This window comes from Pelodiscus sinensis, chromosome 20 (genome assembly GCF_052426305.1).
Source record: "Pelodiscus sinensis isolate ZL-2025 chromosome 20, ASM5242630v1, whole genome shotgun sequence".
Lineage (NCBI taxonomy): Eukaryota > Metazoa > Chordata > Testudines > Trionychidae > Pelodiscus > Pelodiscus sinensis.
The window spans coordinates 110,838-136,591 of NC_143071.1; the positions used below are offsets into that span (position 1 = coordinate 110,838).

The 25,754-nt window shown below is 47.2% G+C and overlaps 1 protein-coding gene across 1 annotated transcript; it reads right to left on the minus strand.

Annotated features, from left to right (window-relative positions):
- Window positions 1–72: 72 nt before the first annotated feature.
- LOC106731291 (uncharacterized) lies at window positions 73–25,725 on the minus strand. The gene is made up of 8 exons (XM_089771964.1): window positions 25,320–25,725; window positions 24,299–24,382; window positions 22,491–22,558; window positions 13,756–13,788; window positions 7,611–7,675; window positions 6,734–6,860; window positions 6,146–6,184; window positions 73–1,869 (listed from the first exon to the last, which is right to left on the minus strand). The coding sequence occupies exons 5-8, from the start codon at window positions 7,656–7,658 to the stop codon at window positions 176–178; spliced, it is 1,908 nt and encodes a 635-aa protein (XP_089628090.1). The 5' UTR covers window positions 7,659–7,675; window positions 13,756–13,788; window positions 22,491–22,558; window positions 24,299–24,382; window positions 25,320–25,725; the 3' UTR covers window positions 73–175.
- Between the last annotated feature and the right edge of the window lie 29 nt (window positions 25,726–25,754).

The following is a 25,754-nucleotide window of genomic DNA, read 5'->3' on the forward strand; positions in this document are numbered from 1 at the left end:
ATAGCTCAAAGAACCTTTAAGAAGGAATTAGAAAAACTACTAAAGAAAAGAAAACCTTCAGTAAGCCCTCACTAGGGTTTTTATTATATTTATTTCCTTTGCAAATTCTCCAACTATAAATAAGGACTGAGTTCTGATATAAGTTTTTCCCACATGCAAAGCACCTATAGTGTCTCTAGGCAATGTGGAGTCTTTGATGTTTAAGAAGATCTGAGCTCCGAAGGAAGTTTTTCCTACATTCACAGCATTGATAAGGTTTGGCTCCTAGGTGGATTCTCTCATGTTTTTTTCGTGATGAGAGGTCAATAAATTTTTTCCCACACTCACAGCATTCATAGGGTCTCTCCCCTGTATGAATTTTCTGGTGTGTAACAAGGTTGGAGCGCCAAGTGAAGCTTTTTCCACATTCAGGACATTCATAGGGTCGTTCCCCTGTGTGGATTCTCTGATGCTTAACAAGGCATGATCTCTGAGTGAAGCTTTTTCCACACTCACAGCATACATGAGGTCTCTCGCCTGTGTGGATTCTCTGATGTTTCATGAGTGTTGAGCTGTCAGTGAAACTCTTCCTACACTCACAGCATTCATAAGGTCTCTCTCGTGTATGGATTCTCCGATGTTTAATAAGATCTGAGCTGTTAATGAAGCTTTTCCCACACTCACTGCATTCATAGGGTCTCTCGCCTGTGTGGATTCTCTGATGTGTAATAAGCAGAGAGCTGTCCCTGAATTTTTTCTGGCACTCCCAGCATTCATAGGGTCTTTCTCCTGTGTGGATTCTTTGATGTGTAATGAGATTTGAGCTGCGAGCAAAAGCTTTCCCACACACACAGCATTCATAAGGTTTATGTCCCATGTGCATTTTCTGATGTTTCTTGAAAGATGATCTGTCACTGAATTTTTTCCCACACTCGGTGCAGTCATAGGGTTTCTCTCCTGTGTGGATCCTCTCATGTACAATAAGGTTTGAGCGTTCAGTGAAGCTTTCACCACACTCTGAACATACAAAGGATCTCACACCTGTGTGGATTCTCTTATGCCTAACAAGGCCTGAGCTCTGAGTGAAGGTTTTCCCACATACACTACATTCATGGGGCCTCTCTCCAGTGTGGATTCTCTGGTGTTTAATAATGGATGCTCTCCGTGCAAAGCTTTTCCCACAAATACTGCATTGGTAAGGCCTCTCACCTGTGTGGATTCTCTGATGTGTTATGAGGTCTGAGCTCTGAGTGAAACTTTTCCCACAATCAGTGCATTTATGGGGTCTCTCTCCTGCATGGAATTTCTGATGTTTAGTAAGAGCTGAGCTGTCAAGGAAAGTTTTCCCACACTCACAGCATTCATAGGGTCTCTCCCCTGTGTGGATTCGCCAATGTTTAATGAGGGATGATCGGTCAGTGAAGCTTTTCTGACACTCATAGCATTCATAGGGTCGCTCTCCTGTGTGAATTCGCCGATGTTTAATGAGGGATGATCTGAGAGTGAAACTTTTCTGACAGTCATTGCATTCATAGGGTCTTTCCCCTGTGCGGATTCTCTGATGTTTAATAAGGAATGAGTGGTTTGTGACGTTTTTCCCATACTCAGAGCATGTTTTGTTTCTCTCTCCTGCAGGGATTTTCTGCTGGACGGTGGTTTCCTTCCAGTATAGGGCAGGTATCAAACTGTTTATGGATTTGTTCTTTTTCCCCCTTAACTTGTTTGCCTGATTCCTCTCCAGCAAGTGCTGACTCTCACAACCTTTTCCCCACTCAGGACTCCTGGACACATTATCTTGAGATATTTCCAATAACCTCCTGTGTGGTTCCACTTGCTCAGCATCTTCCTGATGAGATTTCTGTTCTTCATTCTCATTCAGCATCCCAGCACCTGTTGACAGAAATAGGGATGGAAAATGGGAGACAAACCACAATGCAAATTGGCAGGGGTAGAGGAGGTGATACCAGAGGCTCATGTTCTGGCAATCCCTCAAACTTTTATATTGGTGACCCCTTTCACACAGCAAACTTCTGAGTATGACCCACCTTATAAATTAATAATTCTTTATAGTATTTAATAGTGTTGTAAATGCTGGAGATGAAGCTGGGTTTCGGGGTGGAGGTTGACAGCTCATGACCCACTTATAATGAACTTGTGACCCCTGAAAGGGTCATGACCGGGGACTACTCACATGGTTTAAAATAAATACAAACTTTAGTGAATTCTAAGTGGTAGGCTTGGAAGTTTTCAGCACATTGAGCAGACACAAACCATCCAAAAATATTCCCCTGAATCATGAAAATCTGTGAGAGCCTGTGACGGGGTGAAGCAACCCCGCACTAAGGGTGCCCGCCCCAGCGAGGCAGAGAGAAGCGGCGCGGTTTTTCCCGCCGCTGCCAAGGATGTGGTCGGCGGGGCAGCCAGGATGCGCTGCTCGGCAGGTGGCTTAGCCGGCGCGGCCCCGAACACCAGGGGGGTTGATGGGGTGAGGCAACCCCACATGAAGGATGCCCCCCCCCCAGCGAGGCAGGGAGAAGTGGCACGGCTTTTCCCACCGCTGCCGAGGGCGCGGTCAGCAGGGCAGCCAGGATGCGCCGCTCGGCAGGCGGCTTGACTGGCGCGGTCCCGGGCACCGCGGGGAAAGTGCCCCCTGCACTGGCAGAGACGGTGGCAACGGGGGAGGAACGCCACCCGGCCAGCCTCGGAGCAGGTGGCCCCGCAGATGCCCCCGGGCAGCCCTCTTCCCCACTGATGCTGGCGGCAAGGAGGACGTCGGGGGTGAGTGATGACAGCGGGGGAGGAGAGGGTGGAGCCACGGGCGAACGCAGGTGCAGGCAGTCTGGAAGGGAGGGGGCGGCACCCTCCCCAGGTATAAAAACCGCAGAGTCAGGAGGGGAAAGGGAAGGCGAGGAGGACGACGCCGGATGAAGGGACTGAGAGGCACGAGGAGGCAGCGGGACAAGCCGACTGGTGAGCAGATGAGTGAGGGCGTGAGGAAGCAGCCCAGGGCGGGTGCATACTGGAGCCCGTGGGCTGATGTGTTGAGGCTCTGTGCCCCATCAGCCAGGTTGGGGGAGAGAGGTTAGTCTCCCCCGCCTTAGGGCCCTGGGCTGGGGTCTGGAGAGAGGGAGGGCCCGGACCCCCTCACCTCCTCACTCGAGGGATCGTCTGGGTGACCGAAGAGAAGGTGACCAGACACCATTTAATGAAGACCAGGAGTGAATAAGACCGCGAACGGGGCGGTGGGACTGCCTGGGACGGGGTGAGCCCGTGTACCCCGTAACAGAGCCAAATTAAGAAAATTGCCATTTAAGAACATGAAGTTAATTTAGGGATACAGACTCTGTGTATATTGACAGGAGGACAAAGTAAGTTTGTTTTCATGGGTAAAAAGCTTTAATGCTCTGAATCTCAACTCTGGCTGCCATTAAATAATTATTGTTTGACTTCCCCATATAATTTTCTGAAACTGAACGTTTAAATTGATAAAAAAATGAAAAAGGCTAAAACCTTTAATTAAGAACATAAGAACGGCCATACTGGATCAGACCAAAGGTCCATCTAGCCCAGTAGCCTGTCTCCCGACAGTGGCCAGCACCAGGTGCCCCAGAGAGGGTGGACCGAAGACAATGATCAAGCGATTTGTCTCCTACCATCCCTCTCCAGCCTCTGACAAACAGGCTAAGGACACCATTTTATCCCCTGGCTAATAGCCTTTTATGGACCTAGCCTCCATGAAATTATCTAGCTTCTCTTTAAACTCTATTATAGTCCTAGCCTTCACAGCCTCCTCTGGCAAGGAGTTCCACAGGTTGACTATACGCTGTGTGAAGAAGAACTTTCTTTTATTAGTTTTAAATCTGCTACCCATTAATTTCATTTGGTGTCCTCTAGTTCTTCTATTTAGGGAACTAATAAATAACTTTTATTTATCGGCCCTCTCCACACCACTCATGATTTTATAATTCTGCACAATTCTGAAAAATGAAACACAAAATTGATCAAAATCTTTAAAATAAGTTACAATTATCAAAAGGTAATAACTGAATTTTGCCCAGGCTACAAGATGGTGAATGAAAGGAAAAGTGTCTTTACCCCATTGGTATTCTTTGGAGCTATCTAGTCATGGGTATTCTATTTGTTAGTATATTTTAACTTGTGTTTTGTTCATCAAATTCTAGACCATACTCCTCCATTTCTGGGGCACTTTAAAGTGAAGTGGGAGGTATTAAAAGTTTAATTTTCATCTTGTGCCGTGTGTTTCCTTCTTTCTGAGCTCTTTGTCCAATGCAATAACCATTCTGGCTCTGGGTTCATTTTAATGATCTCAAACTGTTGATTAAAATAAAGTTAAACACAGATCTTGTTCTGAATGTAACTTTATACTTTGTCTACTTACAGAGCTCTAGCCCTAAAGTGGTTACTTGCAAACTCTGCATAGCCATCTAGGCAGAATACTTACATTTAAAAATAAATAATGAGCAAATGCTGTGCTCATGAAAGCGGAAGGATAACAGGGCTGGCTTTGAGCTAGCAATACAGATATGAGCTGTCTCAGCTATTTCAGCCAGAACAACCAACGAGTACTTGTTTTGTCCTACAAAACTCCTAGTGGTTCAATTGCCTTATTTTGAGCCAGCTGCAGCAAGGAATATCGCGGAGAGCACTAGGCTAAAAGCAAACTTGTTTTCATGTTACACTGGCAATGAAGTTGGAACCCAGATGAAAGCTGGCACACGTCCCAGTTGGCAAGTGCTTGTCTAGCAGTTAAAGGGTTATATGGTTCTGCTGACTCCCTGAGAGGAGGAGTCCTTAGCACAGCTGTTTATAAAGATAAAGGGAAGCATGTGATTGTAACCAAAGAGCCACCCAACGATACCTAAAAAGGGGTTACAGGAATATCCTGATTTTTGTAACTATATTCCGGTTCAAAAGAGAATCTTAAACAAAGCCAAGATTTTAAGAACAAACATTTCCTTCTTCACTTTCTACCCAGCAGTCAAGGCACTAGGCACATCTATGATATGCCACTCTCAGGGTTGTCTTATGATTTTTGGTGCCCTACACAGTCCAAGCATCTGCACCTTCCATCCGTGCCAGAGGTGGGGGAAGAGCTGCTCTATGGGGACAGATGCATTCAGGGCTGGGGAGCTGGCAGGGAAGCACGTGGAATGAGCTGCACAGCCATCTGGAGCTGTGGGCCAGGAGGTAGAACAGGCAGAAGGTGGGAGCGGAGTAGCTGGCTGGAGCTGTGGGCTGGACGGTGGACCAAGCTGGAGGAGGAATGGTACAGCAGGCTGGAGCTGTGGGCCAGGAGGTAAAGTAGAGGGCAATGGCCAGGAGGTGAAACAGTAGGTTTGCGGCTGGGAGTCAGAGCAGAGGGTGGGAGAATCCGGTGGTGGCCTTAGGCATATGCAGCATCAACGATTAATGAACTTCGGGCATCACTGAGACTCCGCATTTAGAGGTGCACTACACAACTGTGTATGCTACATACGCCTCAAGGACAGCCCTACCCACCTTTAGTTGTCTCTTTTCTACACTGAAAACTCCATCTTTTTAATATTTCCTCATACAGAAGCTTTTTCATACCCCTAATAATGTGTTGCCTTTTTCTGTGCCTTTTCCAACTTATTTGAGATGGGGCAGACAGATCAGCATGCAGCATTCAATACATGCGTTTATTCCATGAGTACCAACATTGTTAGCTTTTTTGATTGCTGCTGCACATTGAGCAGACAGCTATCCACACAGCTTCTCAGATCTCTTTTTCTGAGTTTTTACAGCTAATTTAGATCCCACCAATTTGTATGTATAGTTGGAATTATGTTTTCCAATGTGCATCACTTTGCATTTATCAACATGGAATTTCATCTGCCATTTTGTTAGACAGTCACCTGGTTCTGAAAGATCCTTTTTGTAACTCTTAGCAGTCTGCTTTAGAATTAAGCATCTTGAGCAGCTTCTGCAAATTTTGCCACCTCTCAGTTTACTCCTTTTTCCAGTTCATTTATGAATATCCGGAACAGCACAGATCTAATGAAAACTCCTGGGAGACAGCACCATTTACCTCTTTCCTGTCTGAAAATGGACAGGGAAGTGATCCCAGGGATACAGTGATGCCACTGCACTATAAAAGAACATGCTCGCAGATTGGAACACCAACCTTTATCTGCAGGCTCTCCAGCTGTGTACACTGTCTCAGCTGTAAATGGAATAAAAAAGGGGAGAGATTAGTGGAAGCAGCTTGGCAGAGCTGTGCTTAGGGTACAAAGGGAAGTGCATGGGGACCTTGAAAAACCAAGTCACTCATGTCAGGGCTGAGAACTGCAGGCTGCATCAGTAAGCGTGCAAAAGGTACACACTTACCAAAAGCACTGTCAGCATTCTGGTGGCATATGTGAGGGCAACAACCCACAACCAATGCTCGGAAAAGAGTGAAGGCCTGGTAACTTTTGCAATCTGTGATGTGGTCAGCATGGTGTAGGCCCAATTTCTGAGCGCAGGCCAGGTGTTAGAAGCTTCTGTTCTCTATGCCCAAGCGAAACACAAGTTTTCCCTTAGCAAAGAGATGATTTTAGACAGTGCTCTGTTCCCAGAGCACTTGGTAGCTGCGAGCGCAGGGTACTGGTGTCTCACTGTCCCACTGGGGTATTGCTGAATCATGGCAGAACAAAGCTTGTATTGTGGAGGAGATATGAACCTTAACTCTGCATTCTCCCCCTTTTAAGACCCAAAGGGAAAGGCCCATTACCCAGTGAGGTCACGTTCTCGTAGTTCTCCTGCATGACGGCTCTGTACAGGGCTCTCTGAGCGGGGTCCAGCAGAGCCCACTCTGCCCTGGTGAAATACACGGCCACCTCCTTGAAGGTCACCAGCCCCTAAAAGAGCAAAAGTCCCCCGCTCAGTGCCTGCTGCTCCACTGTTCACAGGGGAGGAAGGCTGATTACCTGGATACACACTCAGAGGAGCCCCACCCAGAGCCTACTCAGAGCATCCAGCAAGCATTAGGGTGATGAGAGATAAGAAAGAGCCCCTAGTCCTTCCAATAGATAGAAGTGGCAGGAAGTTTTCCTTGTAAGCCGAGCACTTGAGTGGCTACCCAGGAGTGATTCAAATGCTGCCAATCCGAAGAGGAGAGCACCCACAGCATGTGTTTCTGTTGGTGGTGGACATCCAAATATGCCTGGCACACACAACAAAATTTATTCCATGCATGGATGGAAAAAAAATAAAAATAAGGGGAACGTTGTGGCAGGGTCTCCTTTTTCACCACACACCTATGTGCCAGAGGCTGAATGGGAGATGGAGCCCCATTTCTAAGAATCCCATCACTCTCCCCATTGACAGCAGCTGAATTTCAGGGGAAAGGGCAATTTCTCTAAGCCCTTCTGGTGAGCGTCCCCTTATGTCATAGTGGGCTCATGCTCCAATACAGGGAGTCTGGGAACCCATGGAGGTCTATTCCTAGTCTAGCTACCTCACACTTTCCCCCCTCCCTTTCTCCACCCTGTGCACTTCCTGCAACCTCCCTGCCTCAAATCATACTCCCTCATCACTCCCACTTTCTGCAGAAGCAAAAGGGACAGTCAATATATAGAAAAATACCAGCATTTCCTCTGCATCCCTACCTGAGTCAGCTCTGCTGCAGCCATTCCCCAGTCAGGAAGGGAGAACATGGATGTGATTCCAGAACCTGTCGGAGTTAGAAGAGTTACTGAGCATAGGTTCAGAATAGGTCATAGAATACTAGAACTGGAAGGGACCTCAAGAGGTCATCAAATTCAGTCCCCTGCCCACACGGCAGGACCAAGCACCATCTAAATCATCCCTGATAGATGTCTATCCAACCTGCTCTTAAATATCTCCAGTGATGTAAATGCCGCAACCTCTCTAAGCAATTTATTCCAGTGTTTCACATCCCTGACAGTTAGGAAGTTTTTCCTAATGTCCAACCTAAACCTCCTTTGCTGCAGTTTAAGTCCATTGCTTCTTGTCCTATCATCAGAGGCCAAGGAGAACAATTTTCCCTCCTCCTCCCTGTGACACCCTTTTAGATACCTGAAAACCACCATCATGTCCCCTTTGAGTCTTCTCTTTTCTGGTATGTCTATATTACAGTGTTAATTTGAGTTATCTTAATTCAAAATAGTTAATTTGAATTAAGCTAATTCGAATTAACGTGTCTACACACAGAATGCAGCTCAAATTAGCATTTTGCTAATTCGAAATACTGCATCCACACTGACTGGACACAGAATCAGAATTAAGGCCAGCCAGAATCAGGTCAGGCAGGGCATCAGATCAGGAGTGTCTGTGTGTGGCTGCTCCCTGTGGTTAAAGGGACACCAACCTCAGCCCCCAGGGCAGACGGTTCGCAGGTGTCCCTGCTTGCTTGCCTGCCTCGATGAGGGACAGCAAAGCATTTGTGTCTCTGCGTGCTCTGGTTGCCCTCACTTGGGACACCAGAGCACTCTGCAACATGGAGCCGGAGCTGCCCCTGGGCACTCTGGTGCTTCTCTTGGACGTGTTGCTGCACTTTCTGCAGGCTGCCATCCCGGAGGTCCATCGGGGGGGCTGTCAGTATCCAGGAGGCCCAGCGGGAGAGCTTCCACCCTGAGGAGCACTAAGAGCCTCCCTGGTGTGCCCCACTGGGGGCTGGCGCCTCATTCCTCCCTCCTTCCACTTACCCCTCCCTAACCCCCTTCCTGATGTCAAATAAAAACACATTTATTGCCAAAAACAAACTCTCTTTATTGACTGAAACTGGGGTGGGAATGAGGCTGGGAGAGGGGAGGGAGAAGCCTGGGAGGAGGCAGCTGGAAGGGGGAGACAAGAGGGAGGAGAAGCTCAGGGTTGGGGGTCTTGCTGGACTAACTTGATTTTCATGCAAACCTGCTCCTGGGTTCACATGTGGCCATTGGTGGCCAGGCTGGCAGCTTTCCTGCCATAGATGGCTGCGTTCCTCTGTCTAGTACGGAGATCATGGACGTTGGGGGCATCTCCCCCAACCTGAATATGGTCCACCCTGATCTCCGCCCTGGACCAGGAAAGCGCCCGCCTTCTCTGGGCCCTGGCAGGCTCCTGGGACACAGTGGAGGGCTGGCTGCCAGTGGCGTGCTGGCTCATGTTTTGGGGCCACTGGGTCAGGGCAGTGACTGCTGGCTCTGGGCTGGCAGGCTTGGAGCTAGCACAGGCACTGTGGCCAGAGTATGCCCCTTTAAGGGCTCCAGGGCTGGGGGGAGGGAGAATAGTTTCCTGGTTTGGCCCAGAGTGGACACCAAAGGAAACTGGGAAGGCTGGAGGCCAGCTAATTCCGACTAAATGTCTCCACAGCGCTTATTCCAAATTAGCTAATTCAAGTTTCGTAAACCTCATTCTATGAGGAGTAATGCCAAACTCGAATTAAGCACCCTGCTAGATTGTATAGCTTGTGTAGATACTATGGAAGTTAATTCGGAATAACAGCTGTTATTCTGAATTAACTTTGCAGTGTAGACATACCCTTCCAAACTAAACAATCCCAATTCCTTCAGCCTTCTCTCATATCTTGTGTTTTCTAGACCTTTAATCATTTTTGTTACTTTTCTCTGGACCTTCTCCAGTTTCTCCACATCTTTCCTGAGATGTGGCACCCAGAACTGGACACAATACTCCAAACTGTGGCCTAATCAGTGCAGAGTAGAGCAGAAGAAGGACTTCCCGTGTCTTGCTCACAACACTCCTGTGAATGCATCCCAGAATCATGTTTGCTTTTTTGGCAACAGTGCCACACTGTTGACTCATATTTAGCTTGTGTTCCACTATGACCCTTAGATCCCTTTCTGAAGTACTCCTTCCTAGATAGTCACTTCCCATTCTGTATAGGAATGCCCAGATATGTCCTGGTGGGCTTTATTAAGCCACACTGATCGAGTAAATCCACATTGCCAGGACTTGTGCAACTGAGTGACAGTTGACTAATGCTTGGTTAACGCCCCCTGGCAGTAGAGATTCTCAAACTTAAAATGTGCTTCAATAATAAGCATAGAGCAGAATCTCATAACTTCATACACATAGTCAAAATCATACAGACCTTTGACTTGACACAACTGATTCTTTGCAATTGCTACATAAGTCGCAACATTCTAACCTGGAATCACAATCTATTCTATTGTGGGATCAAGTGTCGTAAACTCAAAATCTAGTCATAAATTGAATTAGCGGTTGTCAATCTGGAAGCATCATAAGTGCCATTCGATTTAAGTCGAATGTCACAAATCTGGTCATAAATTTGAGGACTACCTGTAATTGTGCAGGACAATGGGTTTCAGTAGATCACAATCTTTCCTATCCTTCAGTGGGACAGAAATTTGTCTCATGAAGGCTCTAACTTAAGGACAACAATTTTCCCTCAGTCTTTTGAAACACATGCAGATGTATAGGAACAGCCTTGATATATTTTTTATTCTCATTTCATGAGAAATGTAAGGGAATCAAAAACAACCAAACAAATAAACAAAGCTGATAAGATATGGCCAGCAGTGTTCCCTGTAACCTGAGCACTTGGGCGGCCATAGAGGAGAGATTTAAATGCCGCCCAGTTCATGAGCAGAGTGCACACAGCTGGCAATGTGTTTCTACTGGTGGTGCTCATCCACACATATATCAGGGCACAGAACAATTTATTCCACACGTGTGGAAAAAATTAAAAGAGAACCTGAGTCTCTCCTGAGACACTGCAGCCCATATTTGATCATTTTCATTTTCTCACTGAAGCTTTCAGATGCCTCAAGGTCTGGTTATTCTGACCTTGTCTCTCCCTATTACACACTACTCAGAGTATTGTTCAGTTTTCCAAAGGAATTGCACACCTAAGATCTGGATTCACTCTGAATCCAAACCAGACAGCAAAGCAGGAGTGAAACAATCACAGGGCTCACCCTGATTTGCATTATTCCACAGCTTCAATGTGCACATCACAATTATTGATCTTAATTTGGGAAGAGCATGGGCTGTTATGAGAGGAGGGGACAAAGGAGGGAGAAGACAGAAATGGGGGGCAGGAGGAATCAAGTCAGTATCTTAGAAGTCTGTTTACTAATGAGAGAAATATGGGGAATACACAGGAAGAACTCAAAATGCGGATCAACACACACAATTATGACATATTTGGCATCTCAGAGACTTGATGGGTTAATATGCTTAACTGGAATATTGGTTTAGAAGGGCACAGCTTGTTCAGGAAGGAAAGGCAGGGGGGGAAATGTGGAGGTATTGTCTTATATATTAAAAACGTATACACATGGATTGAAGTTGAGATGGATATAGGAGACAGACTTGTTGAGAGTCTCTGGGTAAGGTTAAAAGGGGTGTCAAGAAAGCACATCAAGAAAGGGGTCTACTCCAGACCACCTAAGTAGAAAAAAGAGGTGGATGAGGCTTTTCTTAAGCAACTAACAAAATCATCCAAAATATAGGACTTGGTGGTGATGGGGGACTTCAACTACCCAGCTATCTGTTGGGAAGGTTATCCAACAAGTTCTAGTAATGAATTGGAGACTTAATTTCAGAAGGTGGAGAAAGTTACTAGAGGGAAGGCTATTCTACAGTTGACTTTGTCAAATAGGGAGGAATTGGTTGAAAATTTAAAACATCTGTGGTCCAGCAGGGCCAGGGATGTTGCTGGACCAAAGAGGCCAGAGCAACACAGGGGCTGGGGAGCCCCTCCCCTGGCCTGGAACCTCCAGCATTAACAGGGCCAGGCGTTGGCCAGAGAGCCCCAGCCCTGGAATCCCTGATGTCAGGGAAGGCTCTGCCTAGGCCAGGGAACCCCCTGCATTAGTGGGGCCACGTGGCCAAGAAGTCTCAGCCCCAGCTGGGGAACCCCCTACTGCGGCTGGGCAGTCCCAGCTAGGAATCCCGAGAAATCCCCAGTGGCAGCAGGGCCAGGGTGACCGGGCAGTCTCCGCTGGCTGAAGCGGGGCTCACAGAGACGGACCGCCAGAATCCCCAGCAGCAGCAGGACGAGGGGGCTGGGCAGCCCCAGCTGGGGAACCTCTGGTGGCAGCAGGGCCAGCAGGAAGTGAAAGATCCCGTACTCCAAAAAAATCCTCATTTTTTGAGGAGTACGGGATCTTTCAAAAAGGGTTGTTTTTTTTCCCAAAAGAACCGCAACTAGACGGTGCTTTCACTTTCGAAAAGCCCTTTTTCAAAGAAGTGCTCGGACACCATTATGCAAATGAAGCACAGGACATTTAAATCCCCGCTTCATTTGCACTTCCGATCTGCCTAATTTACATCCCTCTTTCGACAAAGGGATGTAGGTTAGACATGCCCTTAGTGAGTATCTATGAAAAGTAATGGAATATAAGAGAGATTCCAGAAGACTGGAAAAGAGTAAACATAGCATCCATCTATCTATAAAAAGGCAAATAAGGACAAACTAGGAAATTGCAAATCAGTTAGCTTAACTTCTGATACCATAAAGAAGCAAATAATTAAGCAATAAATTTCCAAAAATCTAAAATATAGTAAGGTGATAAGTAACAGCATAGATTTGTCAAAAACAAAACATGTCAAACCAACATGATAACTTTCTTTGACAGGATAACAAACCTTGTTGATAAGGGGAAAGCTGCAGATGTGGTAGATCTTGACTTTAATAAAGCTTTTGATGGTGTTTTGAATGACTTTCCCATAAACAAACTAGGGAAATGCAACGACTATAAGATGGGTACAAAACTGGTTGGATAACCATTCCCAATCATAACACAGAGTAGTTATCAATGATTCACTGTCATGCTGGAAGGACAGTGAGGTGTGATGAATGAACAGTTCTGGGTCCACTTCTCTTCAATATCTTCATCAATGATTTAGATATTGGCATATAAAGTACACTTATACAATTGCAGAAGATACCAAGCTGGGAAGGAATGCAAGTACTTTGGAGGAGAAGGTCATAATTCAAAAAGATTTGGACATACTGGAGAAATGGTGTGAGGTAAATGGGATGAAGTTCAATAAGGACGAATGCAAAGTACTTCATTTAGGAAGGAACAATCAGTTGCACGCATACAAAATGGGAAGTATTAGGAAGGTGTACCGCATATTTGGCTTGTGGTGCACTATGACCCCTAAAATAGTGCATTACAAGCTAAATAAGAGTCAATAGTGTAACACCAAAACCAAACACACAAACATCATTCTGGGTTACATTGACAGAAATGTCATGAGCAAGGTAAGAGAAGTAATTCTTCCCATCTACTCTGCACTGATTATGCCTCAACTGAAATATTGTGTCCAGTTGTGGGAACCACATCTAAGGAAAGATGTGGACAAACTGGACAAGGTCCAGAAAAGCACAACAAAAATGATTAAAGGTCTAAAAAACATGACCCATCAGAGAAGACTGAAATAATTGTTTAATCTGGAAAAGAGACGATAGAAGGGAAATAACCATTTTCAGGTGCATAAAATATTGTTACAATGAGGAGAGAGAAATGTTATTCTTCTTAACCTCTGATAATAGGACAAGAAACAACGGGCTTAAATTGAAGCAGGGGAGGTTTAGGTTGGACAAAAGGAAAATCTTCTTAATTGTCAGGGTGGTAAAGTACTGGAATTAATTTCGTAGGGAGATTGTGGAACCTCTACCACTGGAGATTTTTAATAGTAGGTTAGACACTGTCAGAGGTGGTCTACTCTAGACGGTGCTTGCTCCTGCCGTGAGGACCTCTCGAGGTCCCTTCCGGTTCTATGAAATCTCACCAGGGACTATCAGACATAGACACGTACCTGTATCACTCTCCAGCTCCAGGAACAGAGTCTCTAAGGAAAGAAGAGAATAGGACAGATAAGAAACCAGAGTCTCACATTCATGGAGAAGTGCACATTGGTTATTCATGTAACAGCTTTCAACTATGAGATATGACACAGAGAGAGGCCAATAATGCAACCATTGCAGACAGCCCTAGCCACACTGGGATTCTCTAGGGGGAAGAGTGATCCACTGAGCTAGGGATGGTCAATGACATCATGAGAATCCCTGACTACAGCCCAGGGCCACTCTAGCCAAAAACACCTCCACTCCCAGATTTCCATTCACTTCTGAATCCCAGCAGCACCTCCAACAGCTGGGCGCTTGTCAGATAGAAATTGCTGAGTGTCTGCTCCAGCTCCGCAAACCCCAGCTCCTGAAACATCCCATCCCTCCCTGTTGTTGAAAGGAAGGGGGTAAGAAATGGGCCTGATCCCCAGCCTGAGCCAGCAGCCCCCACAACACCAGCAAACGTGAATCTAAGTTTGGCTCCACAGATGGTAATCGTTATGGTGAGTCACCTGCCTGCCATGGGCCCAGAGCGATAGGACATGGGGAAACAGGGAGCAGCACTACTTCCATGCTGGGATATTCCAATCACAAGGGCACTAGGATCACGTACAAAAGGAAGAGACAGAAACCAGACTGAGCACATCCCTCATGCTGGGTATGGACAAACACAGAATCTAGGACTTCAGCAGAATGAATGTGGGCCCTTAAACACCAAAAACCCTGAGCCCTTCTGTGACCGTGCCCCCTTCCTCGGTCTGGTCCGGGGTACGATCAACCGTTTTCCAAGTCAGTTGATTTGTCTTTGCGCGTCGAATCCTACTATATCCGCCTCTCCCTCGGGTGGGGGAAAGAAGGGGGGCCCGGGCCCGCCCTCACTCAGGGGCCCCAGCCCAGGGCACTAAGGACAGAGACTGCACTCGAGTCTCTGTCCGGCTAAACGCACCAGCCCACGGGCTACTTCGCCGCCCTGCCCTGGTGCCGCGGTGCTAATCAGCTGAGTCGCGGCGCCGCTCAGCTGAGCCGCGGCGCAAGAGCAACCGGCGCACCGCCGGTATATGCTCCACTGCCCCTCTGCGAGGGCGCTGTCCCGGGTGTCGGGTGCGGGGTCTCGGCACCCCGTCACACCTTCAGTTAAAGTAGTAACCTTGGGGTGTCACATTCATTTGGTGAAATGGGGCATATTCCACTGTCTAAATTATGGTCAGCTGCTCAGGTCATCAATTTAAGACTTTGTGTCCCACCTCCATTCTCAGCAGAACACACACTGCTTGCAGTGGGACAGCCATGCACACAGAGCAAGGGGAGATGCTACTCTTTCTAAGGGAGTAAAATGTTCGGTCCATTACTGTCACCATCAAAATCACTGCTTGGGAAAATGGCCCCATCCCATACACACCCTAATGCCCCTTGCAGTTTCTTCCCTTCCTTTACCATCCTCATTTCTTTATGTTTCTCTTGCTTCCCTGTCTTTGCATTGCTCTTCTGCCCTCCCTGCAGCAATCCGCCATTCTTCCCCCTCCAAGGCTTCACTCCCACCCTCTCCCCATTCCACCTGACCATTCTGCCTCAAAGCATCATCATTTCAGCTGGCATGCCAACGGAACTAATAGAGGCCAAGGCATTCACACATCTCTCTGTTTCAAGCTATTTGCAGATTCCAAAAACACTTCTCCATGCCCATTTGGGAAGGTTTCTTTGTAACCAGCAGAGCTAGAAACCTACTTTTAAAACCATGCGAACCAAGAGCCTGCACACTCTGAACATGTGATGCAGCCACATAAGCATGTCAGACAGGCCGGATCCAGCCCATGGTCCATATGCCTGATAGCCCTGATGAGACCTCAGCTGTCAGAGAATACCAGGCCTGCCCCTTGCTGAGGCAGCCACTAGGGGAGACAGGGTCACAGGCTCCAAGCCGGCATGTCACGTGGCAGAGACAGCTCTGCATTCAGCGCAGTTACCAGACCTAACACACACTAGGGATAAGAATATAAGAACAGCCAAAATGGGTCAGACCAATGGTCTATCTAGCCCAGTATCCTGTCTGCTGACAGTGGCCAATACCAGATGCCCCAGAGTGAGGGAACACAACAGGTAATGCTCAAATGATCCCTCCTCTGTCATCCATTTACAGAAAAATGAAGGCTAGGGACACCATTCTTACCCATCCTGGCTAATAACCATTGATGGACCTAACCTCCATGAATCTATCTAGTTCTTTTTGAACCCTCTTAAAGTCCTAGCCTTCACATCGTCTAGCAAGAAGTTCAAGAGGATGACTGTGCTGAGTGAAGAAAAACTTCCTTTGGTTTGTTTTAAACCTGCTGCCTATTCATTTCATTTGGTGACCCCTAGTTCTTATATTGTGGGAATAAGTAAATAACTTTGACTTATTCACTTTTTCCACGCCAGTCATGAGTTTATAGACCTCTATCATATCCCCCTAGTCTCCTCTTTTCTAAGCTGAAAAGTCCAAGTCTTTTTAATCTCTCTTCATATGGCAGCCGTTCCAAACCCCTAATCATTTTTGTTGCCCTTTTCCAAAATGAGGTGACCACATCCATATGCAGTATTCAAGATGTGGGCGCACCATGGTTTTAAATAGGGGTAATAGGATATTTTCTGTCTTATTCTCTATCCCTTTTTTTCAATGATTCCTAACATTCTATCTGCTTTTCTGACTGCTGCTCTACACAGAGAATGATCCACAATGACACCAAGATCTCTCCTGAGAAGTTGTAGCTCAATTAGTCCCCATCATTTTGTATGTACAGTTGGGATTTTTTTTCGAATTTGCCTTACCTTACATTTACCAGCATTAAATTTCATTTGCCGTTTTGTTGTCCAGTCACCTAGTTTGGCAAGATCTTTTTGAAGCTCTTCACAGTCTGCTTTGGTCTTAACTATTTTGAGCAGTTTGGTATCATCTGCAAATTTTGTCACCTCACTGTTTACCCCTTTCTCTAGATCATTTATAAATAAGTTGAATAGGACTGGTCTCAGGACAGACCGTTGGGGGACTCCCCTAGTTACCTCTCTCTACTCGGAAAACTGACCATTTATTTCTACCGCGTGTTTCCTTTCTTTTAACCAGTTATCAATCTATGAAAGGACCTTCTCTCTTATACCATGACAACTTACTTTACTGCAGAGCCTTTGGGGAGGGACCTTGTCAAAGGCTTTCCGGAAATCTAAGTATACTTTATCCACTGGATCCACCTTGTCCACATTTGTTGACCCTCTAAAAGAACTCTAGTAGATAAGTAAGGCATGATTTCCCTTTACAGAAACCAGGCTGACTTTCCCCCAACAAATTATGTTCATCTGTATGTCTGACAATTTTATTCTTTACTATAGTTTCAACTAATTTGCCCAGTACTGATGTTAGACTTATCGATCTGTAATTGCCAGGATCACCTCTAGAGCCCTTTTTAAATATTGGTGTCACATTAGCTATCTTCCAGTCATTAGGTACAGAAGCTGATTTAAAGAATTGGTTACAAACCATAGTTAATAGTTCCACAATTTCCCATTTTAGTTCTTTCAGAATTCTTGAGTGAATACCATCTGGTCCCAGTGACTTGTTACTGTTAAGTTTATCAATTTGTTCCAAAACCTTCTCTAATGACACCTCAATCTGGGACATTTCCTCAGATTTGTCACCTAAAAAGAAAGGCTCAGGTTTGGGAATCTCCCCAGTATCCTCAACTGTGAAGACTGAAGCAAAGAATTCATTTCATTTCTCTGCAATGACCTTATCTTTGAGTGCTCCTTTGGCATCTCGATCATCCAGGGGTCCCACTGGTTGTTTAGCAGGCTTCCTGCTTCTGATGTACTTAAAAAACATTTTGCTATTACTTTTTGTGTTTTTGGCTAACTGTTTTTCAAACTCCTTTTTGGCTTTTATTATATTACACTTAATTTGACAAAGTTTATGCTCCTTTCTATTTTCCTCACTAAGATCGGACTTCCACTTTTAAAAGATGTCTTTTTATCTCTCACTGCTTCTTTTACTTGCTTGTTAAGCCATGGTGGTACTTTTTTGGTTCTCTTACTGTATTTTTTAATTTGGAAGTTGGGCCTCTATTATGGTGTCTTTGAAAAGTTTCCATGCAGCCTGCAGGGATTTTACTTTTGTCATTGTACCTTTTAATTTCTGTTTAACTAACCTCCTCGTTTTTGTGTAGTTCCCTTTTCTGAGATTAAATGCTACAGTGTTGGGCTGCTGAGGCGTGTTTCCTACCACAGGGATGTTACATTTTATAATATTATGGTCACTATTTCCAAGTGGTCCAGTCATATTTACCTCTTGAACCAGATCCTCTGCTCCACTTAGGACTAAATCAAGAATAGCCTTTCCCCTTATGGATTCTAGAACCAGCTGCTCCAAGAAGCAGTCATTTAAGGTATCAAGAAATTTTATCTCTGCATCCTGTCCTCAGGCGACGTGTACCCAGTCAATATGGGGATAGTTGAAATCCCCCACTATTATCAAGTATTTTAGATTGGTAGCTTCTCTAATCTCTCTTAGCATTTCATGGTCACTATCACTCTCCTGATCAGATGGTCGATAATATATCCCTACTGCTATATTCTTATTATTAGAGCCCAGAATTGCTTTCCATAGAGATTCTATGGAACATTTTGGCTCATTTAAGATTTTTGCTTCATGGCACCTTGAGCTGATTCCTGGGCCACTTCCCTGCCTCATTGCTGGGGCTCCAGCTGCAGCACCAAACTGCACAGCTTTGAGCCAGGCTACGTGCGCAGGAACTGCTGGCCTACGGGGATGGGGGAGCGGTAAAAGGCACAACAGAGCATGCCTGCTCCGTCTGCCACAGCAGCAGCGCCATACCGGAGCGTGCGTGGGCAGAGGCGTAGCAAGAGGGCAGGGGAATTGCCCCTGGGTGCCATGCTAGGGGAGCACCAGGCTGGGGTGGGAGCAGAGCACACAACCCCACACATTGCGGTGAGTCAGGAGCATCTGGTGGGCCATGTGCTCCCTGTGCAAACTGCAATCAAGCATCCTAGGCAGGCGGGCTGGGTGGCAGGAGCAGCCTCTTCCAAGGTAGGGTGTCCCCTACCTTCAGTGCCTGGTTCTGTGGGAGGGGATTTGGTTGGGGGCAGGTCTGGGGGTGCATTGGGTTTGAGGGGGGGAGGCTGAGGCTGAGGCGAGACTGGAGCACATAGGCTCATGCATCATGGAGAGCTGGGAGCTGGCAGGCCACGTGCTCCCTGTGCAAACTGCAATCCTAGGCAGCCAGGCTGGGCGGCAAGAGTGGCCATTTCCACGGTAGGGTGTCCCGTACCTCCGATGCCTGGGTCTGGGGGAGGAGTGGGTGCATTGGGATAAAGTGGTAGGCTGAGGTGCCTAGTTCTGGGGTAAGAGAGGGGTTATTTCAGTACTTGCAGTTTGTTTGATTTGTTAAAATTGTGAAGCCAATACAAAAAACTAATCAATGTAATGGTCTTCTGTTGATATGTGTTTTAGTAGTTAAATTGCTGTCACTGCTCATTAAACATGCTGTCATATTGGTGGAAATTGGGTAAATATTGAATTTTATTAATATCAGCAGAACTGACTTAAATGGGGCCTGTGTTGTGTAGTCTTGCCTTAATCTTTGTATTCATGCCTGTCAGTACGAAAGAAGCTATTTGCATATATTTACATAAATACTTGCATATATTTGCAGCCATGCTTAAGTTGCGGCCCACAGCACGTGCTGTGGGTATCATTTGTGGGCCCCGGGGCTTTCAAAGTTGAGTAGCCCTGTGTTAGACTCTTTTTCATTTGACACTGTCTCATCTGATCTGACCCATACTTCCACCCTGTCCTCCTGACTGGAACATAGAGCATCTCTATTAATAGACCCTCCCCTAAGAGATGTCTCTGTCCAATCCATGTGCTCCTCTGCACCTGTCAGCTTTCCCCAAGCCCTTAGTTTAAAAACTGCTCACCACCTTTTTAATGTTAAGTGCCAGCAGTCTGGTTCAATTTTGGTTTAGGTGGAGCCCATCTCCCTTTATCCCTAAAGTTTCCCCAGCTCCTAATAAATCTAAACCCTTCCTCTCTACACCATTGTCTCATCCACGCATTAAGACGCTGAAGCTCTGCCTGCCTGCCCACCTGGCCTTGCACTGGAACTGGAAGCTACCATAGAGGTCCTGGATTTCAATCTCTTTCCTAGAAACCTAAATTTGGCCTCTAGAACCTCTCTCCTACCCTTCCCTATGTCATTGGTACCTACATGTACCAAGACCACCAGTTCCTCCCCAGCACTACACATAAGTCTAGATGTCTCAAGAGATATGCAACCTTGGTGCCAGGCAGGCAAGTCACCATACAGTGCTCCCAATCATCATGTCATGATCATGAGAAATGGCCAGCAGCCTGGGGACTAAGGGGTTAACTATACCTAACCCAGGTAGAGTTGGCCAATAGGAATTTCAAACTGGGACAATGGAATTTTTGGTTTTTCTCTCCTTTGTCCCTAGGCAGTTTCTCTCTAGCTATTGAGGGAGACAGACAGATTATCTCCCTCCAAAAACAGACTCTTCTGTAAGTAGGGCAAAGTTTAGATAAATCCATTAGGTTTTATTGTTTTATGGTTTTGCAAATGGGATCTGATGTCTCTGCATTTAAAATGGGTTTTTCTCTTTTTTGCAACTAAGTTTGGGCCCATGGTGGAATTCCGCATGAGTATATTACTTTGTGACTTTACCATCTAGTCATTATGCTTGCAACAGGAATATTGTGGTGATAATAAAAGTTCTCTCTCTTTTCTTTTGATTAACCTAGTATTGCTTAATTTTTGTGTCCTGGTTTCTACTTTAGGGGTCAGATTTCCCAAGAGATCTCTTCCCTGATTTTCTTATCATTACTTGGGTGGTGGCAGCGAAGTTTTTATCCCCAAAATCTAGACTGTTAAGATTTTCGGGGGAAAGTTTTTTACCAAAGCCTGGAAAGATAAGATTTTGAGGTACTTTTGCAGGCCACCACTTCTACATTTATCATCCTAGAGTGGGGAAGGAGCCATGACACATCACAAACCCAGTTTCTAATGATTACTAACACCTGCCTTTCCTTATTACTGGAGTTTCCTCCCCCGGAGACGTATCTTCAGTGTGAGAGGATAAGAACATAACATAAGAACATAAGAACGGCCGTACTGGGTCATACCAAAGGTCCATCTAGCCCAGTAGCCTGTCTGCCGACAGTGGCCAGTGCCAGGTGCCCCAGAGATGGTGGACCGAAGACAATGATCAAGTGATTTGACAAACAGAGGCCAGAGACACCATTTCTATCCCCTGGCTAATAGCCTTTTATGGATCTAACCTTCATGAAATTATCTAGCTCCTCTTTAAACTCTGTTATAGTCCTAGCCTTCACAGCCTCCTCTGGCAAGGAGTTCCACAGGTTGACTACACACTGTGTGAAGAAGAACTTTCTTTTATTAGTTTTAAAACTGCTCCCCATTAACTTCATTTGGTGTCCTCTAGTTCCTCTATTATGGGAACTAATAAATAACTTTTCTTTATTCGCCCTCTCCACACCACTCATGATTTTATAGACCTCTATCATATCCCCCCTCAGTCTCCTCTTTTCTAAACTGAAAAGTCCCAGTCGCTTTAACCTCTCTTCATATGGGACCTGTTCCAAACCCCTAATCATTTTAGTTGCCCTCTTCTGAACTCTTTCCAAGGCCAAAATATCTTTTTTGAGGTGAGGAGACCACATCTGTACACAGTAGTCAAGATGTGAGCGTACCATAGTTCATCATAACATCTTCTGGATGGAGGGTCCCAATTATTTCCCTCTGCTCCAGATGACTGTTCTCCTTCCCTGAGCCTTTCATTCTCCCTAACACCACAAAGGCTGTCGTTCTGCAGTGTCCTGGAAAGCCTCATCTATGTACCTCTCGGCCTCCCTTGGCTCTCCAATTCAGCCACCCTGGCCTCCAAAGCCAGTATGCGGTCTCTGAGGTCCAGGAGTTCCTTACACTGAATGCACACATACACCACCTATCCATAGGGCAGGTAATCACACATGCTACATTGGGTGCAATAAACAGGACAGCCCCCACTCTGCTGCTGGGCTTCTGCCTACACTCTCTCCTATAGCTAAATAGGTTATTGATAGAGTTTTTATTTAAATCAGGTATCAGAGGGGTAGCCGTGTTAGTCTGAATCTGCAAAAGCGGCGAGGAGTCCTGTGGCACCTTATAGACTAACTGAAGTGTAGGAGCATAAGCTTTCGTGGGCAAAGACCCACTTCGTCAGATGCATCTGACGAAGTGGGTCTTTGCCTACGAAAGCTTATGCTCCTACACTTCAGTTAGTCTATAAGGTGCCACAGGACTCCTCGCTGCTATTTAAATCAGGTAGTTTTGGTTTTAGATTAGTTTAAAAGTTTTAAAGAATGGCAAATGTACCTCACCCCCTTCCAACTCCCCCTCTATACTCTCTGTTCACAAAGCTCCCTGGTCGCTTACTCACAGCTTTATAAAACCCTGGCCTTCCTGATAGCCCTGCCCCCAGCTAAGGCTTGACCAATGAACAGAGGGTTCTAGATTTCAAATCTCTGTTAAGAAGCTCACAGCATCCAACTGCCAGCCACAGCACATGGTCCTTCACAGTTTCTTTCAGGCAACCAGCAAGTAACCCTCAAACACAAACACATACACTACAGATAGCCACTTACCTCAAGGGTCCCGTAAATCACTCCTCCTCCACCTTGAGAACTCCCTCACAAAACTCTGTTAGCTGCCCCTGTTCGCAAAGATGTAAAAATATAGTCAATTAACTGATAACCAAAAGCTTTTAGCTTAATGCTATGGACTATACTAGGCATATCAAACTGGCGTTTGTCGGGCCACATGCGACCCACTGGTACATTTTTATAAAGGAATAAAGTGCAGCTCAGAGCACGTGGCCAATTGCAGATCACAGCCAGCTGGGCCACTCTGCGCCGCAGCGACTGCTCATGGCGAGGGCTGTTCTGTGTACAGCACCAGCACATACTCACGGCCGGCCGGACTGCTCTGCGCTAGGTGCTCTGCACACGTGCTCACAGCCAGCCGGGCTGCTCTGTGCCCAGCAAGTGCTCACAGCCAGCTGGGCTGCTCTGCGCTGGCTGCTGTACTCAAGCCACCCCAGTGTGCCTGAGGAATAAATGTGTGGCGGCAGCAATGGCAACTCCAGGACCCAGGTAACAGGTATGGGCGAAGGGGAGGGGGGCTGGGAGTGCCTGGCTAAGGGGGAGGAAGGAGGTATTAGGTTGGGGGGTCCTGGCTCTGGTGGAGGGGAGAGGCATTAGGTTGGGGGAGGCTGGGAGTTCCTGGTTCTGGGGGAGGAAGGTGGCATTGGGTTGGGAGGGCCAGAGCGGAGGGGAATTGGGTTAGAATGGGGATATGGGAGTGCCAGGCTCTGGGGAGAGGAGGGTGTTATTTTGTTAATATTTTGTTTTTTATTTATTCATTCCCAAATAAAATTACAAAATGTATATTAATTTTATATCAATGTGTCCATTTTTTTGCAACTGCATGAATAATTATGTGTTTATGCAAAATCTCTAACTTACAAAGTATCTAAAATTTTCACAGAAGTGTGTTCCATTTGATTAACCAGTCTATGCTTGTTTTTATTTCAGCAAAACAAGTTGTGTATCATAAAAAAATTAAAAAGTACCTTAAATTTATATTTAAATTAAAAATTATTTTATATGAGCAAATAACAATTTTACACATCAAATTATTGTATTATTGTAAAACAAGACCTGAAAAAACATTATAAAATATACCTAAAACATAATCTATAATAATAAATAATTAACACTTTCTGATAAAGTACGTTTTCTTTCGTGGCCCTGAAAGCTATCAGTTTTCGTTTGTGAGGCCCTCAGCAGGCTTCGCATTTGACATGCCTGGACTACAGACATTTCCCCTCTCCTTGCCAGTACATTTTTTAGCAGGCTGGCCAGCAGCCAGGCTCAGTCCTGGCTTGCGATGAGTCCGGGACCAACCACTGCTGCAGCTCTGCATTTACAGTGTATTAGGAGCCAGGTGAGTAGACAATGCGGCTCAGTTCCGGCTCATGCTGGGTCCAGGACCCACTCCCTTTTCAGCTCTGCATTTCAAGAGTATTAAGAGCTGGGTAGACAGGCAGCCCAGCTCAGTTCTGGATCACACCGGGTTTGGGAGCTCAGACCCCCACCTAGACAGGGACTGCTGTCATTCCGCACTGCTGCCTCTTTCTCAGAAGCAACCCAGGGCGACAGGCAGCCAGTCCACGAGGGGAGCTGGTTTTTAAACTGGCTCCCCTCGTGGGCCAGCTCCCACCTGGCACCCCATGCTGCTGCCTCTGGTAAAGTGGCTGCCAGCCCCAACCCCAGGGACTATAAAATGGTCAACTAACTGATACAATTTATTGAGGTTACTCAACTATTCAATTCACCAATATTTAACATCGCTAACACACAAAAGGGAGAGTGAAACAGAACCCAGGACTTACCTGCCCAAGCGCTACCAGCACCTTAGAGAGGGAGAAACAGAAGAGGGAGTCAGAGGCTTGGCCCAGCCGGGGGAACATCCTACCCTGCAGAAGAGTCACCATTGGAGCCTCTGGTACTTTGGGAATTTCAGACACTGGGGTTTGTGTTCCCAGAGCAGCTGCCATCTCCCTGGCCCCACCAGAAGGGATAGCTGCTCATCCTACCTCAGCCAGCCCTGCACCGAGGAGCCCACATGGGAAAATGGGTTCTCTGCAGTAAGAGTCAAATTCCCTTCAGAACTGAAAGGTCCACAAGCTGACTGACCCCAGTAAACCAGGGTGAACGGGGCCTTACGCCTGGCTCAGGGCCTCCGCATGCAGCAGGAGACTTTGCCCTCCAAGTGCAAATTAGGAATGTTAAAAATTCTGTAATAGGGTAACCGTGTAACCACTGAAAATCTCACCACCTCCCTGACAGCAGATGGGTGCACAACTGCTACACACTAAGGGCATCCTGTGACCCATGCGGCTGGCCCCTGCCCTCTTCCTGAGTCCAGTGGGGCCGGTCCCCTGGCTGAGACTGGCAGGCGGGGCCCTGCATTCACCATCTCGTTTAGGGCACTCTAGGCCCAGGCTGTCCTGGGGGGCAGAATGCTCCTCGCTTTGTCGCTGACCCTGGCTTTGGCTGCTTCTCTCTGCCCAGGGCACCCAGGGGGTAAGGCAGTGCGCGCCAGAAGCGGCAGGGAGGGGTTACACGCTGCTGCAATCAACCTCCCTGGTGCCGCGCTGCAGAGCCCAGCCTGCCCTCAGGCCCCCTGCAGGCATTCCCCGGGTCTGGCTGCAGCTCAGCGCGGGTGAAAGGGGCAGCAGGTTTCCGGAGAAAGCCCTGAACTCCCTGGGCTAATGACAGGGTGCAGCCCAGCCCGTCGCCTATTTCCAAACAGCGCCTGGCCCCTCCCGCCCCCCAGCTTCAGACACCCCACAATTGCCCGGCTACACCCCCAAGTGCCAGAGCGGAGCATGCGGCCGCCCCGACCCTCACCCCAGCCGGGCTCCGGCCCCGCAGCTCCCGCCCCCCTCCGGCGTGCAGTGCCTCTCCGGCCGCGGGGAGCCGGGCAGGAGCGTGTCCGCACCCCCCGGGCCACCGACCTGCGCCGCGGGCTGCTCCGCCCAGCGCACAAAGGGCGGCGGGGCGGGGAGGGGCAGGAAGGGGCTGCTGCTCCTGGCCTGGCCCGGGGGGCGGGCCCGTGACAGGCGGGGGGATGCGCTTGCAGAGAGGGGGCGAGACCACGGCGGGATAACTGAGCACAAAAGGCCCGAGAGACCCTTGCAGTGAGACTTTCGGTGGAAGAGGAGCCGCCCCCTCCCACACACGTGCCAAAGGCCCGCCCCGCTCCCCGGGGCGCTGCTCCTAAAGCACCAGGCTTCCCTCTTCCCAGCGCTTCCCGCCTAAAGGGCTGTTCTGCGTGTTTCACAG

Coding starts and splice junctions, on each gene's coding strand:
- LOC106731291 (XM_089771964.1), bottom strand. CDS start 7,658: ATGTTCTCCCTTCCTGACTGGGGAATGGCTGCAGCAGAGCTGACTCAG. Junction 6,861..7,610: donor CTGCAGCAGAGCTGACTCAG/GTAGGGATGCAG, acceptor TTGCTCTTTTAG/GGGCTGGTGACCTTCAAGGA. Junction 1,870..6,145: donor TGGAGAGCCTGCAGATAAAG/GTTGGTGTTCCA, acceptor TTCTGTCAACAG/GTGCTGGGATGCTGAATGAG.